Raw genomic sequence first — 19,697 nt, 5'->3', positions numbered from 1 at the left:
CCAGGCAGTCTTCCTCAACAACCCCTTGAGACTGGATTAAGTGCTCCATTTTTGCTCCCTTATCGCCCTGTACTTTCCTTATCATGGCCCTCGTCAGCCTCTGCTATTAAGTGCTTGTTTGCCTCTAAGTCTCCCTAACGAGAACAAGAGTTCCCAGACTTCCCAAATACAAGGAAAATAGGCTTGGCCCTTTGTTTTCACAGCTGCACTCTGGGAGCTTAGCTCAATAAATATTTTTTGGATGAATGAATAAATGAATAAAGAATGAGCCATTTATTATTTGTTGATTTCTTATATTTCCTCAGAATTACAACCGGCCCCCTGTGATGGCATTAGCCATCCCCATTGCAGTGAAATTCCTCCACAGAGGCAACAAGGAACTGTGCAGGAATATGGCCAACTACCTGTCCCTGGCTGCAGTGACCAAGGCAGACCTCCTGGCCGATCACACAGAGGTTATAGTAAAGAGCATACTCCAAGGTATGGTGCGAAGGCCAAGCTTGGGGACGTGTTTTAAGAGTCATTTTACAGTATTTTCATGAAGCAGTTACAGTTTGTGAAAAGTTGAGACTTTGAGAGGTATGTTAGATTCTCTGCTTTGCCACTAGGTAGCTGGGGAATATGGGTAAGGTTACTTGAGCTTCTTGAGTCTGGTTCTCTTCACCAGGTAGATGAATTCTTTGGACTCAGGTGAGTTGTATGCTTCCTTCCAACTCTACGTGTCTCATTTGGAGAAATGTGTTTTCTGTGCTTCTGGTCATCTTGTCAACTACCAACTGTGCAGAACCTGTCTGTGCAGAACCTGTCTGTCCTGAGTGGGACGTGTCCCACTGCTCTCAGTGGCAGATGGAAAAGCTCTTCATCCTTTCTTTTCCAGAAGCACGAAATGCTAGATAAAATACACCAGAGAATGTGTAAAGACTTCTTAAATGTGAACATGATTTGGGACTGATTTATAATTGTGTTAAATACTGCCATAAAGCATCAAATCAGGACATCTCTGTTAATGCTTTCATATTTGAATGAAAGAGATCAAGTTAGTCCAGTCAGAATATTCTCTTTTCTTGTGTTTTTTTCCTTTGGTTTTAAATCTATCAGAAATCCTTTTTTGTTGTTTGTTTTGGTTTGAGATCAAAGAACAATATGTGGTATTATTTGATAAGTACCCTAATGTCCCCAGCCATCATTAATATAAATGTCTGGGGTCCATAAGTATCTTGGCCCACATTTGACTGCCATGTGCCCCACATGCTCAAGACATCAACTCTCTGGAAGGTGCTCCCGGACCAAGTATTTCTAAAAGCCCCCAATATTTTCTTCCTGGCACAGCATAGTGTGGCAATGTCTGTCTCTACAACCCTGAGCCCAGTAAACTCTGTGGCTGCAACCATGGAGGTCCCAGGAATGGACTTGACTGCACACTGTCCTGCCAGGATGGCAGCCTCTGTCCCTTTGTGCTGCTACCCCTGAAGCTTCAGAAGCCACTAGTCCTCAGTCCACTATGGTAGGATGGGGAAGGATGCAGAATGGGAAAGAACACCTGTCTTTTTCCTTGGTGTTACCCTTTGGTAGAGAGCCAGAGCAAGGTTGCTTGGCTCTCAGTGTCAAACTATGGTACTGAGTTTGCAGTAAAATATGTTGTTCCATCTTGTCTAAAACTCTCTCTCTCTTCCCTGGACTCAACTATCTACGCAAGAGTCAGCTAGTAACAAATTAGTCCACCAGTTCTCAAAATGCCTGCGGTCCACCAAGGACCAAGATTTTGTTCACCGTACCAGACATTCCCAAGAAGAGTTCTTAATATCCACCACAAACCCCACACATCTGACCAGCCACCCGGTAGTTGGTCAGATGCCCAGTTTGTCTGAACCCCAGCCGTGAGAGTGAAAGTTTATCACTCTACCTGTACTCCCTTCTGAAGATTTGTCTTTGATATTACTAGTACATATTATTGATTTCTCATTTTCTTTGGCTACAGGATTGAGTTGCTAATTTCTTTTTATACATGATCCTAAATTTGCTAAAAGTCCAGGAAACCAATTATGCTTTTTTCACCACCTTGGCTACATAGTTGGTACAGATTTTATAGGACTTGCAAACACTTATACATGCCACACACTTTAAAACCATGATAGTTAGACTTGCAAATAACTGATTTATGAGGGGAAAAAATTGAGTTGTCTCTTTGCAGCTGCCAAGAATTTAGCTCATGTATTTGCTCTTTTGTTGTTTGTTTGTTTGTTTGTTTGAAATGCACTTTCAATGACAAAGATATCTTTTGAAATGCAAAATACACTTTCTGAATTCAATGCAAGTATTTGAAATAAACAAATGATTTGATTTATTTGATCTGGCACTATGAAAATCATCATAAAATAAATGATAATTTAACCAAAAAAGGTCGGAACTAAATATTTCAAGGTTAGATTTTTAGGACTGATGTGTCTCTAAAACTCTGTAGTCACTCACATAAGCCTGTCAAACTTTGAGCTGCAAAACAGAAGGGATGTTGGTGTTTCTGAATAGTAAGTTTCCTGCTCTGCACATCTCTGTCATACATCCCCTGCCAAACAGCCTTAGGAAACATCATTGGGATTTCTTTTTTCTTTACATATAGTTTTCCCCCCTTTAGATCTTCCTCCTTGATGTATATTATCCTAATCCATATTCTCCCACTTTTCTACTCCTGCAGAAAATGCTAAAGTGTTACAGTTATTTGATTTGATCTGAGTTTTCGTAAGACGAATTATAAAATTGTAGAATCTTAGGTTGATATAGCTCAGTTACCCAGGCAGTGCTTGAATCCACACAAAATTGTCATCCATTGGGTGATAACAATAGTAATTATAATAACAGTGACAACTGCAATGGCCAGAATTTATTTCATGCTTTCTTTAGGCCAAATGCTGTGCTAAGCATTTTATACTGATTAAATCCTTTAATCCCCACAAGAATTCCATAACAGAAGTTCTATTATTATCCCAGTTTACCAGTTAGTTATATTTTAGGTAACAGAAACCCAGGTATAAATAGCTTGCTGAGGATGGCGAAGAAGAAGGAGGAGGAGGGACTCCTTATTGGCACATATGACTAAAAAGTGCGTTAGTGTATCAGACTTTCCATATGGCTTGATTCAGAACTCAAGTGTAGTTCCAAAAAGTCATCACTCAGTTCTGCTTCCTGAGGATTGGTTTCACTTTCATGTTTCATGTAATGGGCCTCTCTAGCTTCCAGTTCACATCATCGTGAACACCAATTAAGAAAAAGAAACTCCACATCCAGTCTCATTGTCTCTGTTTGACCTAACTTGGACCACATGCCCATTTCTGAACCACAATTCATCATTGTTGCTGGGGGATACAGTACTTCAACTGGCCGGACTTGGATTATGAGCTACCCTCAGAGCAGGATTTGATAGTAAACTGTAGCAGAACCATGTGGATGAGGAGTAGATAACCCCAAAATCCAGGACTGTTGCCAACAGTGTTGTGAATTAATACTGGGTACCAAAAAATAGCCTTATCTAAATAATTATTTTTATCCCTTTATACTTAAGAAATTCAGTTCATTTCTCTGGCAGGCCAGGATCTCACTGATAATGATCCTTCCATTTCAGTATATCAGCAGTTCTTCCAAGGTTCTAGTCATCTACAAATTTTATGAACAGAATCACTCTACCTTCATTTTAAAACACTAATGAAAAGGTAGACCTGATGGGGCCAGGCAAGCCTTGTGGTGTACCAATGGCAACTGCCCCTTACACTTGGTTGATGTTTTCTATTGATATTTTTTCAGTCGTAGTATGTATATGTCTGTCCCTAATTGTAAACCAGAATGCCTCCTTTAAACTTAAATCAATCATGAGATACTGTCAAATGGGCTTAAATATTTATCCCTGAAGGCTAGTTCCAAGTCGGTTTTTTACTCCTTCCCATTATTAATGATTGTATATAAGTAATACTGTTTACTTTTACATTAAAAGTAAATACAAATTCATTTCTTCAGATTGCTTACACTCCCTTTGTTTATTTTGTGTTCTTTGAATTCTCCCAGTGAGAAGGAAATTGTGTCCTTCTTTTTGGAGAAAGGATTAAAGGCATGAGCAGAATGTTGTCTTGATATTTATTTGCGAGCTAAGGAGATATAGAAAACCTGAATGTCCCTATATCAAATAAGACAATTCTATCAGTATTTTTAAACCAACCCACCAAAAAAAAAGCCTGTCACATTTAGTATTATATGCAAATTAGTACAAATATGCAAGGATAATTACAGTCTTATCTAAATTTTTTCATATAATTAAAAAACAAGTACATTCTCCAACTAAATCTATAAGGTTGTTATATCAATACCAAAGGACAATATAAGAAAGGAAAATATAGACCCATCCTAATTATGGATACAGATGCACAAACCACAAAAATTTTAGCAAAATGATTCTAGCAATGCATAAAGAAAATAATAGTTAACATTTGTTGAGTTCTTGCTCTGTACCAGGTACTAGTCTTTTAACTCATATAATTCTCCTAATAGCTTATGAGGGAGGAACTATTGTTATCCTCATTTTATAAAAGTTAACCCAGGAATTCAAGGATGACAATATTCAAGATATAATTGTCTACAGTAAAAGACTGCATTTGATCAGTAAAAATATCTCATGAAATTCAGTGCCCATTCATGAAAAAAAATAAAGAATGCAACCTAGAAATTTTGGAGAGCTTTCCAAAACTGATTAAGAGGACATAATACATATATATGTATATAATTATTATATGACTATAATTAAGATATATCATTTCCTTTTGTAAAATTCAGTCTGTTCATGATAAAAAAAAAGAAAACCTCTCAGTAAGCTAGCAATAGAAGGGAACATCCTTAATGTAATAAAGAATATCTACAAAAACCTACAACTAAATTCATACTTAATGGGGAAATGTTGAATGCTTCCCCATTGAATTAAAAAAATAAGACAAGGATATCCCTTAGGTACTTAATTTGTTTTCTACTTAAATCATATCAAGGTAACTTAATATTTTGTAACATCAGAACCTTTTGAGAGTAGAGACTTGTTTTTCAGTGGTCCTGAATAATTCTTTAGACTTGTTCTTTGCCATGTGAAGATGCTTTGTTAAACCTGTCCAGTATTGGAATATAAAAGCACAACCAATGCTTAGTGCAGCATGAGTTAGCATATCTTTCACCTAGGAAACTGACAATATTATTGGTGATCCCTAAAATGAGGGTATCTCCAACTGTAAGGGATTATTTGAGAGCCTATAGGGAAACCCTTTCCAAAGTTTGATTTGGAACTCTGTGATGCAGTGCACACCACTACTATCAAAGTAAACGCGGTGATATCCTTTCCTCTGCATTTCTGAATCAGTGGTCATAATAAAGAAATATGCCTCTCTGTCACTATGCCTTTTACATAGTCCTCTGGCATAAATCACAAGATGACTTCAAATGATTTGAAACTTAAGTAGAAAGTCTTTGGAAAGAAACGTAATCTTGTCTCAGCAAGAGTCCAAATTCTTTTGTGACTTCCTGGCAATAACCTAGAAAAGACTGTCTAGTTAATTATGATAAATTCACCTCATTTCTATCTCAATGTGAGACAAAATTCAAACCACTGATTGGTGAACTGCCTCAGAAAAATGGAGATAGAAAATTGACCTCCCATTTATTGTGGCAATAATAATATTTACTAAATAGGGTGGTTGTGAGGCTTAAATAGATAAAGCGGCTGTACTTGCACAGTGCCAGGCCCACTGTTTATCAGCAGTTACCACGATTCCTCTTTTTATCACCATCATCACAGTCATAAGTATTGTCATCACTGAGCATCTGCCATATACCAGGCCCACATTACAATATTAAAGGCAGAATCATATCCATTTATGGAGTTTCGTAATCTCTGGGGAGATAGTCATTAAAAATTCATGATACAGTTATCCTTCAAGGAAAAGGTTATAAGTTCACCATATTACAGGTTGTTGAGAAAGAATTTATTAACTAGATATTCTAACAAACAGGCTACTAAAGTAATCTCATTAAGAATATTCAACCTGAAATATAGGGAAACGTTATATATAATGTTATAAAAGCCAGTACAAATGTGGCTCAAGAAATAGAGACAGAAAATCTGCAATCATGGTACCAGAAGGGGAAGATATTAGAGATTACAGTTTGACTGAGGAGCAGAAGGTGATCAAGGCCAAGTATCCTCCAGTCAGTCGGAAGTACAAGTATTTGGATCATACAGCTGATGTCCAGTTACACGCATGGGGAGATACTCTGGAGGAAGCATTTGAGCAATGTGCAATGGCCATGTTTGGTTATATGACAGATACTGGGACAGTGGAGCCCCTCCAAATAGTAGAAGTAGAAAAACCCAAGGGGATCACTTATGGTCTCTTCTGTTTCACTTTTTGGATAAGTGACTTTATGAATTCAGCTGATGAATTCATACCCCAGGAAGTGAAATTACTTAATATTGATCAAAGAAATTTCAAATTACGGTCAATTGGGTGGGGAGAAGAATTCTCATTGTCCAAGCACACTTAGGGAACTGAAATCAAGGCGATAACATATTCAGCAGTGCAGGTCTGTAATGACGTTTTTGTGACCATTGACATTTAAGATACAAAAAAGAGAGACTCCTATGAAGAACTGTTTTTTCTCTTCCTTTTGAGACAATACCATGATACGATGATATAAATTCTACAGTATGTGTTAATATGTGGAGATTTGCAGAACAGAAATTTTTAACTTAAAGTGTGACTTTCAGAAATGGAAAATCAAGGTACAGTGTTGGTCTGTGTTATCCAAATATTCAAATTGTAAAGAATTCTTTAGGTGGGACGTATGGTTTCTAATTTGTTAATTCCCTGCTGTAGCAGAAGGAGACTTACATCCTTCCAATGGAATGCAAGCCCTCCAGCCTGGTCCCAAAAACGATCATTGATGTAAGATCAGCCTGAGGGACTCTGAAGCCGCCATGCTCTTACAGAATGCAGTTTGGAAAAAAAAAAGTAATTTGAGGAATCCTACAACCAGGATTTTGCTTTTCTTCCAAATTGGTTAACACATATATTTTCAATACGTACATTAAAAGAGGTTGTGTTTTTAGACTGCTGTGAAACAGAGCCATCCTGTATTCCAGTTGGTTTTCTTAGATGTAGTAATTACGGTTGAACAATAGAAAGAGCCCTGATTTACTCTCTCACACTTTTTTTAAGCACTGATGTATTGACACTTTCCTGTTTTCCCATAAGAAAAATTTGGTGCATGTACAAAAAGCCCTTCTTTCTAACATGTAATTTTATATTAAAGCCAGTATATTTATGCAGTTAGAGAAGAAAAGGAGAATTTTTAAAAATTTCTTTGGTTTTTAAAAATTACCTAAGCTCAGGCTTCCTAGGTAGCACAGTGGTTAAGAATTCACCTGCCAATGCAGGGGACACAGGTTCGATCCCTGCTCCAGGAAGATCCCACATGCCGTGGAGCAACTAAACCCGTCTGCCACAACTATTGAGCCTGCGCTTTAGAGCCCTTGAGCCACAATATTGAGCCCATGTGCTGCAACTACTGAAGCCCACGCGCCTAGAGGCTGTGCTCCGCAACAAGAGAAGACACAGCAATGAGGAGCCTGCGCACCACAACAAAGTGTAGCCCCCGCTTGCCGCAACTAGAGAAGGCTCATATGCAGCAACAAAGACCGAACATAGCCAATAAATAAAGAAATAAATTTATTTTAAAAAGATTACCTAAGCTCTTCATTTCTAAGGAGGCAGGAGGCCAGGAAACAACTTTAAAATGATCTGAACTTTTCAAAGTAGATACCTTTTAAAAAATGAAGCTGTTTGATGACATGATATTATACATAGAAAACCCTAAAGACTCTACCAGAAAACTGCTAGCACTAATCGATGAGTTTAGTAAAGTAGCAGGATACAAAATTAATGCACAGAAATCTCTTGCATTCCTATACACTAACAACGGAAGAGCAGAAAGAGAAATTAAGGAAACTCTCCCATTTACCATTGCAACCAAAAGAATAAAATACCTAGGAATAAACCTGCCTAAGGAGGCAAAAGATCTGTATGCAGAAAACTTTAAGACACTGATGAAAGAAATCAAAGACGACACAAACGGATGGAGGGACATACCATGTTCCTGGATTGGAAGAATCAACATAGTGAAAATGACTGTACTACCCAAAGCAATTTACAGATTCAGTGCAATCCCGATCAAATTACCAATGGCATTTTTCACAGAACTAGAACAAGAAATCTTAGGATTTGTATGGAAACGCAAAAGACCCCGAATAGCCAAAGCAATCTTGAGAAGGAAAAATGGAGTTAGTGGAATCAGGCTTCCAGACTTCAAACTGTACTACAAGGCCATAGTGATCAAGACAGTATGGTACTGGCACAAAAATAGAAAGGAAGATCAATGGAATGGAATAGAGAACTCAGAGGTAAGCCCAAGGACATATGGGCACCTTATCTTTGACAAAGGAGGCACGAATATACAATGGAAAAAAAGACAGCCTCTTCAATAAGTGGTGCTGGGAAAATTGGACAGCTACACGTAGAAGAATGAAATTAGAACAATTCCTAACACCATACACAAAAAAGAAACTCAAAATGGCTTAAAGACCTACATGTAAGGCCAGACACTATCAAACTCCTAGAGGAAAGCATAGGCAGAACACTCTATGACATCCATCAAAGCAAGATCCTTTTTGACCCACCTCCTAGAATCATGGAAATAAAATCAAGAATAAAGAAATGGGACCTCATGAAACTTAAAAGCTTTTGCACAGCAAAAGAAACCATAAACAAGACAAGAAGGCAACCCTCAGAATGGGAAAAAATAGTTGCCCACGAAACAACAGACAAAGGATTAATCTCCAAAATATACAAGCAGCTCATGCAGCTTAATACCGAAAAAGCAAATAACCCAATCCACAAATGGGTGGAAGACCTAAATAGACATTTCTCCAAAGAAGACATACAGATGGCCAACAAACACATGAAAAGATGCTCAACATCACTCATCATCAGAGAAATGCAAGTCAAAGCCACAATGAAGTGTCACCTCACACCGATCAGAATGGCCACCATCACAAAATCTGGAAACAACAAATGTTGGAGAGGGTGTGGAGAAAAGGGAACTCTCCTGCACTGTTGGTGGGAATGTAAGTTGGTACAGCCACTGTGGAAAACAACTTGGAGGTTCCTTAAAAAACTACAAATAGAACTACCATATGATCCAGTAATCCCACTCCTGGGCATATACCCAGAGAAAACCATAATCCCCAAAGAAACATGTACCATAATGTTTATTGCAGCACTATTTACCAATAGCCAGGACATGGAAGCAACCTAAATGCCCATCAACAGATGAAGGGATAAAGAAGATGTGGCATATATATACAATGGAATATTACTCAGCTATAAAAAGGAATGAGATGGAGCTATATGTAATGAGGTGGATAGACCTAGAGTCTGTCATACAGAGTGAAGTAAGTCAGAAAGAGAAAGACAAATATTGTATGCTAACTCATATATATGGAATCTAAAAATGGTACTGATGAACTCAGTGACAAGACAAGTACAAGGACACAGATGCAGAGAATGGACTGGAGAACTCGAGGTTTGGGGGGGGCCGGGGGTGATGGGGAAGCTGAGATGAAGGGAGAGAGTAGCATAGACATATATATACTACCAACTGTAAAATAGATAGCCAGTGGGAAGTTGTTGTATAACAAAGGGAGTTCAAGTCAAGGATGGATGATGCCTTAGAGGACTGGAATGGGGAGGGTCGGGCGGAGTCGAGGGAGGGAGGGAATACGGGTATATGTGTATAAATACAGATGATTGAACTTGGTGTACCTCAAAAAAAATAATAAATAAATAAATAAAATAAAAAAAATGAAGCTGCTTTCATTTGATTTGCAACATTAAAAAAAAAAAAGAAATAGAGACACATCTTGACCCAGAAAAGAATCTCTTCTGAGTTGTTAACCAAGTCTTGGATCTGATAAACACCAGAGTTTGCACCTTCCCAACTTCACCAGCAGATGTTGCTGTGAAGTAGAATAAGGCCTGCACAGTTATGAGCATCCATGGGCCAAACTTTGAGAATAACTTACCACAATGGAAGGGAATCTTCATATTTGTTTATTTGTTTGTATATTTGTTTGCTTATTTTTCATTTAATCCACTGGGAACAACTTGGAAAAACATTTTTGTGGTATCTATTTCATTTCAAAAATTATTTTAGGATTTATAAAGCATTTTTAGATATATTATCTCTTGTTATATCATTTTCATAATGCCCCTTCAGCGAGGTAGGCAAGTCCTGTTATTTTCCAATTTCTTGGCTGATTTGAGATTCATAAAGATTAGTTGGCAGGCCTGACATCTTATGGTTAGTAGGTAATGGTGATAGGATTTGAATGTTGTATTTCTGACCTCAAGTCCGGCAAGCTTTCTTCTACACTCCAGATTTATAAAACCAAATGTCAACAATCTGAGTTTTCAAGTTCACTGAACCCAGGAGTACATAAGTGAACATACACAATTACTTCGACCAAGATTTTTAACTTTTTAAGTGCTATTTCTTAGTGGCTAAAATCAGTTCTGGAAACATTTGGCCTTAGTAAGCTTCTCAAAGAGGAGTTTTTTAATATAAAATTTAACGAGATGAAATAAAAATCAATTATAATTTCTTCTTTGCAAATCTAATTATTGAACTTTTGAGTGAAATTAATTGGGTAATTGTAAATACCTAGCTCTAAAATTCTATAATATATACTTAATAGTCAACTGTTCTGGATATATTTTAAAGGAATTAATACTTAATTAAAAGCCAACTCACATTGTAATAGACAAGGAAAATATATCAGCTCTATCTTGTTCATTTATTATCTCTGCAAAAAAGTTGCTCTACTGACATATGTATGTACTAGAGTGACAAAGTGACAAACTGTCACAGTTTGCCTGGAACTGAAGGATTTCCTAGGACAGGGGGACTTTCAGTACTAAAGCTGGGTCAGTCCTAGGCAAACCAGGACAGTTGGTCACTCTCACACACACACATAATATTTTATATTTTGTACATGTAGTGTATTATATATTAGTTATACACATATTTTTTCTCCGAATAACTTGTCATCTTGCACAATTCTTCTACTGTGCTATAATATGATGATGCCCTCAGTAATCATCCTGGTGAGTGAAACTCTTTACCAATGTGTTTGACTGAGCCAGCACACTAATATTTCTTTTTAGATATTTTATCTCAATTTTACACATTTCTTACTTCCTCCTTTTGCCAACACCATGTATACTAAAACTCATTAAATGCTATTAGTGTAAAGAAGAAAGTCAGATAGCCAGCTATCTGAGATTTGTAAAATGTATCTTGTACATATACTCTGTGGGTATTTTGAGGGAATAAAGTACTTGGTCTTTTTTATTAAAAAGAAAAATTGCTTTACTGGATCAGGATTAGATTAAGTGGTCAACCAATAGTGGACTGAAGAAGATAAAAGTGTTTTTTTGTTGTTGTTGTGTAAAAGAAGTGCAGGGGCTTCCCTGGTGGCACAGTGGTTAAGATCCCACATGCTGCGGAACAGCTAAGCCCATATGCCACAACTACTGAGCCTGCGCTATAGAGCCCTCAAGCCACAACTACTGAGCCCACGTGCCGCAACTACTGAACCCCGCATGTCTAGAGCCTGTGCTCGGCAGCAAGAAAAGCCACTGGAATGAGAAACCTGTGCACCGCAACAAAGAGTAACCCCTGCTCACCACAGCTAGAGAAAGCCCGTGCACAACAATGAAGACCCAACGCAGCCAAAAATGAAATAAATAAATAAATAAATAAAATAAAAATAATAAAAAAATAGAAGTGCAGGGACAGGCAGCCCAGGGCTGGTGAGACAGCTTCATAATATTAAAGACCTAAGCTTATTCTATATAGTTATGCTAAATCTCTTGATCTAAGGTAGTTGCTGAAGTTCCAGCCATTATTACCATATTCCAATCAGTCAGAAGGAGGAAGGGAAAGGGAATTACATTCAGTATTTCACCATCAGCCAGCACTTAGTCATTTGGCCACATCTAGCTGCAATTGATGCTGGAAAGTAGAGACTTTACTCCAAGTGGCTATACGTACCATTAAAACCAGAATTCTGTTACTTAGGAAAAGAGGGAAAATAGATATCAGGGAACAATTAGAAGTCCCTAGAACACTTATCCAGACTTACTGCTGTAGCAGATGAAATTTCTACTTTAGCAACCCAAGGGTTACTTTCTTTTTTTCAGTTTGTTTCTTCTCTGCCTCCAACATGTAATCCCTGTCAAACATTGTAAGTTCCCTTGCATTTAACTCTATCAGCGTATGAGCTGGCATATCTCTTGGCTGGCATCATCTTGGGTCTCTTGAACAGATGCAATTCATGCTGAATGCGGAAAGGAATGGAAAACATGCCTAACTCATTGCTGAAGGTTAGGTCAACTATTGCTTCCTCCAGTTCAGCATTCAGAGTCATATAGACAGTGGCTAAACAAGGACTTGCATGTGGCCACTGTGCCGGCAACCTTGAATTATGTCGTCTCCAAGGGTCTGAAACTGACCTGTGACCTCAAAACTGGGAAGGACTTTCTTTGAGACACTTCAACTTGGTTTTGTGGATCTCACAAGTAGGATGAAGCTGTACTGTTACCATAAGTATCTTCAAAGATTTCTAGATTTACAGAATTTCACTGTTGAAAGACACTGAGAGTCCAACCCACTCTTTACCGAGAAGTTCCAGAGGAGTTAAGTAACTTGTCTAAGGACCAGGCTAGTTAGTTACAAAATGTGGTTTGATAATTACTCCTGGCTCCCTTCTCCAAACTTCATGAACAGGAGATGACCTGTGGTTGTTCAGGACCTATCTCTAGGCGGACACATCATCACTGTGGTTGAACCATATTTCCTACTGATATTCAGAAGTGGCTTTGTGATGTTCTTCTGTCAGCCCTTGCATAGCCCTTACAGGAGAAGAACATTAGTGCGAGAGAGAGTTACCTCCCTGTCTACAGGATGAAGGGACTGGACTGTCCTCTCCTTTATACATAAGTAAGAGAATGGATATGCATTAAGGGCAGAAGTCATTGTTTCTTTTCCAGATTTTTAGATCTCCCCAAGTCCTAAGCCATTTCTTGCAGGTGTCATGGGAATCTGAGGAACTCTGATAATTCATGATGTATACATGGGGCAGAAAGTTGTATAAGCTTATTATAGCATCATCAAGTTGGAAGGAATCATTATTGCTTCAATTCCTTGATTTCTCAGTTGAAAAAAAACCAAAACCCAGAGAGATGAATTGAGTTAGCTAAGCTCATATTTCTTGCTTATGATTTATAGGAAGCCAATGCTTAAAATAACTCTATAAGTTTGTTTCTAACAGTATTAAGTATTACTATTTACCTAATAGATTAGTACCTGAAAACTAATTGCCTGCTTTAGATAAAAAAAAGTGTGGATTTGCTCCCAAATATTTTAAATTTATAATTAGATGACATGGACTAGTTTTAGAAAATATTTTATTTACAGAAGAGCTTTACAAAAATAGTCTTAATAAAATTAATACAAAACCATTTTATAATATAACTTATATAACTATCTCCTCAAAAAAGTGACATTTGTTTATAACATAAGCTACATTTGTATTTGTTAAGTCACATTGTAGTATAAATACGTGTTTATCATCATTTTTTCATAATTAGTTATGTACCAATAAACAATGAACAATGGACAACAAATGTTATTTTATTATTCTTCCAATGTAAAATTCATCTCTGGCCAAAACAAAATTAACCAAAGAAAAGTAAAACAATTGTCCTTCTGTTCAACCATACAGTCCTTTTTAATTATTTGAGAGTTTATCTGACAAAGACACAGCATTAATCTGAAAGCACCGTGGCATAAAATATAGTAACAATATCCCCAAAAGCCTTCTCCAATGTCTCCCCTTTGACTGTTTACTGAGTATTTTGCCAAGATAAATAAAGACTGATCTCAACTCTCTCATTCATTAGTCTCAAGTGTTCTTAATATGCATTCAGGTTTTTAGACCTTCCCAACCGGCATATGTTTAAAATGTGAGTTTCTTTCTTTGGCTTCAAGTAGAGTTTCACAACACTTAAGAAACATACTGAACTCCTCCATGGGGCTGAATCTCTGTGACTCCCCACCCAACCACATTCCCCCGGATGTGACAGGACTCTTCTCTTCCAGTCTTTCTTATCTCTTCATTGCTGAGAACATGATCCCAGATATTGAAGCCGGTGAGTCTGCCAGAAAAGGCTAATGTTTCATCAAAGCCACCGCCCACACAGCAGCCGTTCTTTTCTTGGCCAATCTGCAGGATTCCGCCCTCCGGTACAATGTGACCCGTGGCCATGTCGACAGTGGTGGCCACCAGGTCACTGTTTACCCACAAGGCCACACGCCCTTTCTCTGAATTCCAGGTGCTGCACAGATGGGTCCACGTTCCCAGGGAAATCACAGTATCGGCAACCAGTCTGTTTTCCTCTCCACCCACCACAAGCACGATGGATTGATAGCTGAGGTACAGCTGGATCTCATATGGATTTCTCTTTGTGCCATAGGAAAACAGGATGGTTTTGTTTAATATATCTGTGGCTTTGACCCAGATGCAGGCACTGAAAGTCTCAAGTCTCATTGGTGTCGCTGGATGCACACTTGCAAAAATCTTCTTGGAACGCATGGGGAATAAAATTGCTGTTTCACAACCTAGAGTAGCAAGAAAGTAAGAATATGAAAGAAAAATACAAATTCATTCCGAAACGATTCTGGCAGTTAGATATTTTAGGATAGGCCTTTTAATGACTACAGTTGAGAACTATATGCAGAAATATATTATGACTTGAGGGTTCCAAGTGTAATCTCTATAGAGCAAAGAAAACAGGAATAAGGAAAGCCAACTGACTCATTCAGTGAAGCATCTAAATGGAAAAGAAGGCACACAGAGAAATGGTAAAATTGGGTTTGAACTTGGCACTCTGGCTGCAGGAGCCACACCCTTAACCAGCACACTGCATTGCCTCTTAGTGGTAGAAGAACCCCTGGATTTGGCTAAAAGAGTTGGAATTCAGTTTGTTTTACTACTAGTAAGCTGTGTAGCTTTTGATGAGCTCCACAATCTCTCAAGACTTTATAGTTACCTGTCAAAGGCTCTTCTATTCTCCTTCTAATATCCTGCAAGTCAGTAAGCAACAAGTATGTAGCACTCTAGAAGAGCTGTGTAGACCAAAGATATGCTTAAAAAGTCTTACTTTGTCCACATGCTTATAAATGCTATGTAAGCTGTAACAGGAAAATTTAAGGAAGAGTGAGTTCTTCCAAGGGGTTGGATGGAGGATGTATTTCTGCTAATGAGCACTTGGAGACTTTCAGACTGGGGGTTGGGCACTCAGTAAATTCCCATGTCTGTCCATCTCCAGGTCACATGGCCAGTCAGGGAGCTGCAGGTGCTGAAGTGAAGACCCTTTTAGGTGTCTCTAGGAAACAAGTGAGCCCTGCCTTGTGTTAACTTCATATACGTATAAAAGACCAGATAAAGAACTTTTAAAAATCTAAATTATGGCTAAGTATTCACTTTATAACAACCTAAAGAAGATTTAGGTAGCTTTGGAAAGCTAGCTTTAAAAAGCAAACTCTCAGAGCTTTTAAAAAGTAGCTGGTGAACAAGACAGAACTTGCAGGAACCAAACATCCATGCAAAGTGTGGTAAACTAAGTTAACCACCTACAAGTGACTGAGGACTAGGCTCCATCCCCCAAAAAATGAAGCAGATGGACATTATCCTTTAGAAACCGTCAAAGAAGATATTGAGGTTCAGAAAATCCTATAAAAGTAACTATCATACTAAAGCACAAAATTGGTACTGTCATACTTTGGTATTAACTTTTTCAGTGAATAATTTGAATTTCTGAAGATTTTTTAAAATTAATTTTTAATGAGGAGTTGATTCTTTTTTCAAATGAAATTGGTAGACAGATGCTTTTCTAGCTATGTTATTTAAATCAAACAAAGATCATGGAACAAAAGATCACCATATGCATGGGCATTTGAGATATTCCCTATAATGTTTCAGTAAAGTAGTGTTCAGAAAGGGTGCCTACTGCAATCTAATTAACTGATTTCCTGTTTAAATAAACCCAGGCAGTTAGGATTGCATTCCAAAGTCTTCCTTGATTGCCTCTCAGAGACCCAGCTTCCCCTGTAGGCTGTACTGGTATGTAAGTTCATGGAGTAGAACTGCGTGTTGGCAAGTTTTTTTGTGGCTTCTTTTGGGGGACGGTGATTGAGGCTCTTGATATGTCTTTAAAATGTCAAAAACTCTCTCATGAAATGGCTTTTAACTAATAGGTTTTTCTGACTGTATTATCAAAGACCAAACAAAATTAAAACCAGGTTCTTAAGAGGCTGACAACAGAATGATTAGGAATCCCTTAGGAACCAAGCTGGCAGGAAACCAAAAGAGGAGAAATCAAAGCATGTGGGTAAAAGTATTAGTGGATGTAATAAGAAATTAACATTTTTGAATTCAGAAATACATCCTTCTCCTGCTCTAACTAGTATACAGAGGTAGAGGTGAAACAGCCTAATTCTTCAGTTTTCTTGGTATATGATATGTACGATGATTTTAGGTGGTTTGCAAAAGACAAGAAATTTCATCCATTAAAACAGCCAAAGCCAAAGCGTTATAATTTGTCTTCTTGTCACTTACATTGAGGATCTATTGTATATTTGATTTTATGATTTTTCACCCCTCTGAAGCCGTACTTAATATTTTTAAACATATTCTCTGAACTGATAAACAGTCCTCAATTATTTAGGAAAGACATATTCTGGTATGGTTTCTGCAATTTTAAATGAAACATGCTCTCACACATGCTTGAGTCTTCCTCCTACCCCAACCAATAAGAGTTGCTTTATTGGACATAAAGAAAGAATAGTGCTGTTTGTAATTGTTTTCTGTTCATAAGATGCTCAGGAAAAGTGTAAGTTACATTTTCTTACCCAGGACGCAGATTTTCTAATATAACCCACAAATGATGGTTACATCACCATTTCTTAGAAATTTTGATTTATAAAGGCGTGTTACTTGGCTCCAAATCTCTTTATTTCCTTGAACCATTTTTAAAATGTATTATTTAGGGCCCACATGTGTTTGGAAATTCACATAGTATCACACGGGACTTTGACAGGTTCCATCTGGTTTGAACTGCCTCTCTCCTGTTTCACCCAGATCCTCAACATCCCTGAGGTGGCGCCTGGATACCAATTGGTTGCTACATCTGACTGTCTCACTTTGGATCCCTCAGCCACTGGTTTATTCCAAACCTCACACCCTCGGACCTCACTCTGGCGCTCATTTCACAGACCGGGGGGTTGGGGGGACCCCTAGGGAGATCAGGTTCAGCTTGAAGTCTCATGTTTGGCACTGGCAGGAAGGAGGAGCCAGCCCAGGAATTGGAAAACTTTCCTAAAAATTAGGCTCGGTCCCGAAATAGCGCGGGGAACCAGAGCTCCGCTAACGAGGGAGGCAGGCTAACATTAGAAAAAGTGGAAATCCCTAACGGAGGGAAGTTGGACATCGAGAGAGGTCACGGTTATAACCGGCCAGTAGAGCTCCTGTAACGCCTGGTCGGATTGGGTGTCAGTCTGGGGCCCCTTGACATCTATTTCAAGACTGTGATGGTTACGTTCACAGCTATCTTCTGGGTTCCTTGGGACTGGACATTACTTTTGAAAGCAGTTTTCCCGCTTTGCATGGCGTGTCTGAGCCCTGTGACCGTGCATGGAGAAACAAAGGGTGGGTGTGTGTGGGTGGGTGTGTGTGGGGGGGGGTTCCTCCCACTAAAGCCTCCCCTGGAGGGTTGGCTGACTCGGCTTCCCGCAACGCCGGCTCCGAGAACGAAGCCGCGTGGGGGTCCCCGCCCGGCCCGGCGTCCTTACCTGCTGGCAGCCAGCGTCCTGCCGCCCAGCCCTGCACAGCGCGGAGGTCGGCCTGCGTCCGCCGCAGCTCCTCGAGCACCGCGCCCAGGGCCCGCCCCGCCTCCTCCTGCGGCTGCTGCGCCCCGGCTTCCTCCAGGCGCGCCAGCCTGCGGTCCGCGTCGCGGCTTGCCTGCAGCAGCTCTTCCAGCGCCCGGGCCAGCCTGGCCTCGGCGGGGGCCGCCAGCGCGCATGGCCGCGCCAGGCTGCCCGCCAGCCGGCCCAGCTCGGCCCGAAGCTTCTGCAGCTCTCCCCGGAGGACGTCGTCGGTGGCCTGCAGCAGCATGCCCTCCCGCATCTGCGAGTTCTCCAGCATGATGAAGAGCTTGTCCCACTCGGAGTTCTCCCGACTGCAGTCGCACGGCGTGGCTGGAACGCGGGACACACACTCGTTACCGACCCGCCCAGGCCCTCCTCGGGTGTGCTTTGTAAAATGCCGACCTCGCTCGGTGGTCCCAAGTGACAGCCCATCCCCAGTACCCCCCCCCCTTCCCTTTCAGGATACCTGCAAAAAACAGCGTGTAAATATCTCTAGCATGACAGAAACCATGCAAGTTTATATTAAGTTGAACTCTGAAATTGCCGTTCATGGAGCTCAAAACAGGCGAATATCTGCGATTTCATACAGTTCAATGCATTATGTATCTCTGACAAAAGTAACATTTTGAAACCTCCTCCTTTCCTAATGTGCTTCTCTCTTTTGCAAAACAAACTTTTTTTTTTTTTTTTGCTTATTTCATTGGCTACAAAATACATGTATAATATTTAGACCCAAAGAGGTGGATATGTAATTAGGATTAGCAGAGAAACAGTTAAAATGCACTTACGGTCCTCAGTGGGATGGAGTCCATTGTCTATTTCGTTGTCCAAATTCACATACATGAGCTCATAATCATGCGAGTTATCGGCCGACGCTGCAGACCAGAGAGCACAAAACAGAATCACAGGGAGACGCATTGCTGGAGAGACAACGTTCTTCCCACAGCTGGCGGGAGGGGACGAGGCAAGAGGCTCTCGAGTGAGTGGGGAAGGAGCGGAGGAGAGTGAGAGTGAGAGGCAGGAGCTGAGAGCCCTTAATAAATGCTGGGGAAAGTCTGAATGAGGATGAATGAGTAATGCCAGTGGCACTGCGTTAACGGGAGTTCCCCTGAATTTGGGGCGGGGGCGGGGGCGGAGGGCTAGGGAGATGTGGGGACGTTGCACAATAGTAAACCACAAAGGTTTACACTGCAGTCAGATTAATTGGAGGAGGGTCAGAGGGGAAAGAAGGGGGGAGACTGGGCTGGGACTGTCCACCCCTGGGGATTAGCTGTTGTAACTTGACTTGGTAGCACTGAGGGATGAGAGGGAGGGAGGGGGATCGGGGGAGAAATAATTCAGCAGGCATAGAGGTGTGAAAGCAAGAGCATCATTTCAGCATTTTGTGTGCACTCTCATTCTTTCACAACCCTTTATGTATAGAAAACTTTTTTTCACTTTCTTTGTACACGATTTCACAGGTCTAAGCTGTGGAAGTTACTCTCAGATTTCAAGATAGACCAACACAGTAAGAATTTGTATGACTCTAGGAGCCAAGTCCATTCGAAGTTATTCCATCTTTAATCCTTCTGGAG

The 19,697-nt window shown here is 39.7% G+C and overlaps 2 protein-coding genes and 1 pseudogene across 3 annotated transcripts in view; 2 read left to right on the top strand and 1 right to left on the bottom strand.

Annotated features, from left to right (window-relative positions):
- VEPH1 (ventricular zone expressed PH domain containing 1) overlaps positions 1 to 19,697 on the top strand; it is a 199,328-nt gene that overhangs the window by 36,259 nt on the left and 143,372 nt on the right. For both annotated transcript variants that reach the window (XM_057738903.1, XM_057738902.1), the window contains exon 3: positions 306 to 480. In XM_057738903.1, the coding sequence (XP_057594886.1) occupies positions 306 to 480 (175 nt within the window). The remainder of the gene's footprint in view (positions 1 to 305; positions 481 to 19,697) is intronic.
- LOC130855384 (protein archease-like) lies at positions 6,124 to 6,639 on the top strand (annotated as a pseudogene).
- Positions 13,588 to 19,163, bottom strand: PTX3 (pentraxin 3). The gene is made up of 3 exons (XM_057738904.1): positions 18,912 to 19,163; positions 18,049 to 18,453; positions 13,588 to 14,817 (listed from the first exon to the last, which is right to left on the bottom strand). The coding sequence occupies exons 1-3, from the start codon at positions 19,039 to 19,041 to the stop codon at positions 14,204 to 14,206; spliced, it is 1,149 nt and encodes a 382-aa protein (XP_057594887.1). The 5' UTR covers positions 19,042 to 19,163; the 3' UTR covers positions 13,588 to 14,203.

The sequence above is a fragment of the Hippopotamus amphibius genome, chromosome 6, assembly GCF_030028045.1.
Source record: "Hippopotamus amphibius kiboko isolate mHipAmp2 chromosome 6, mHipAmp2.hap2, whole genome shotgun sequence".
In the NCBI taxonomy this organism is placed as follows: domain Eukaryota; kingdom Metazoa; phylum Chordata; class Mammalia; order Artiodactyla; family Hippopotamidae; genus Hippopotamus; species Hippopotamus amphibius.
Note: the sequence above shows the minus strand (reverse complement) of the source record. Positions and strands in the feature narration are given on the sequence as shown.

Coding starts and splice junctions, on each gene's coding strand:
- PTX3 (XM_057738904.1), bottom strand. CDS start 19,041: ATGCGTCTCCCTGTGATTCTGTTTTGTGCTCTCTGGTCTGCAGCGTCG. Junction 18,454..18,911: donor ACTCCATCCCACTGAGGACC/GTAAGTGCATTT, acceptor CCCGCGTTCCAG/CCACGCCGTGCGACTGCAGT. Junction 14,818..18,048: donor AGGACGCTGGCTGCCAGCAG/GTAAGGACGCCG, acceptor TTGCTACTCTAG/GTTGTGAAACAGCAATTTTA.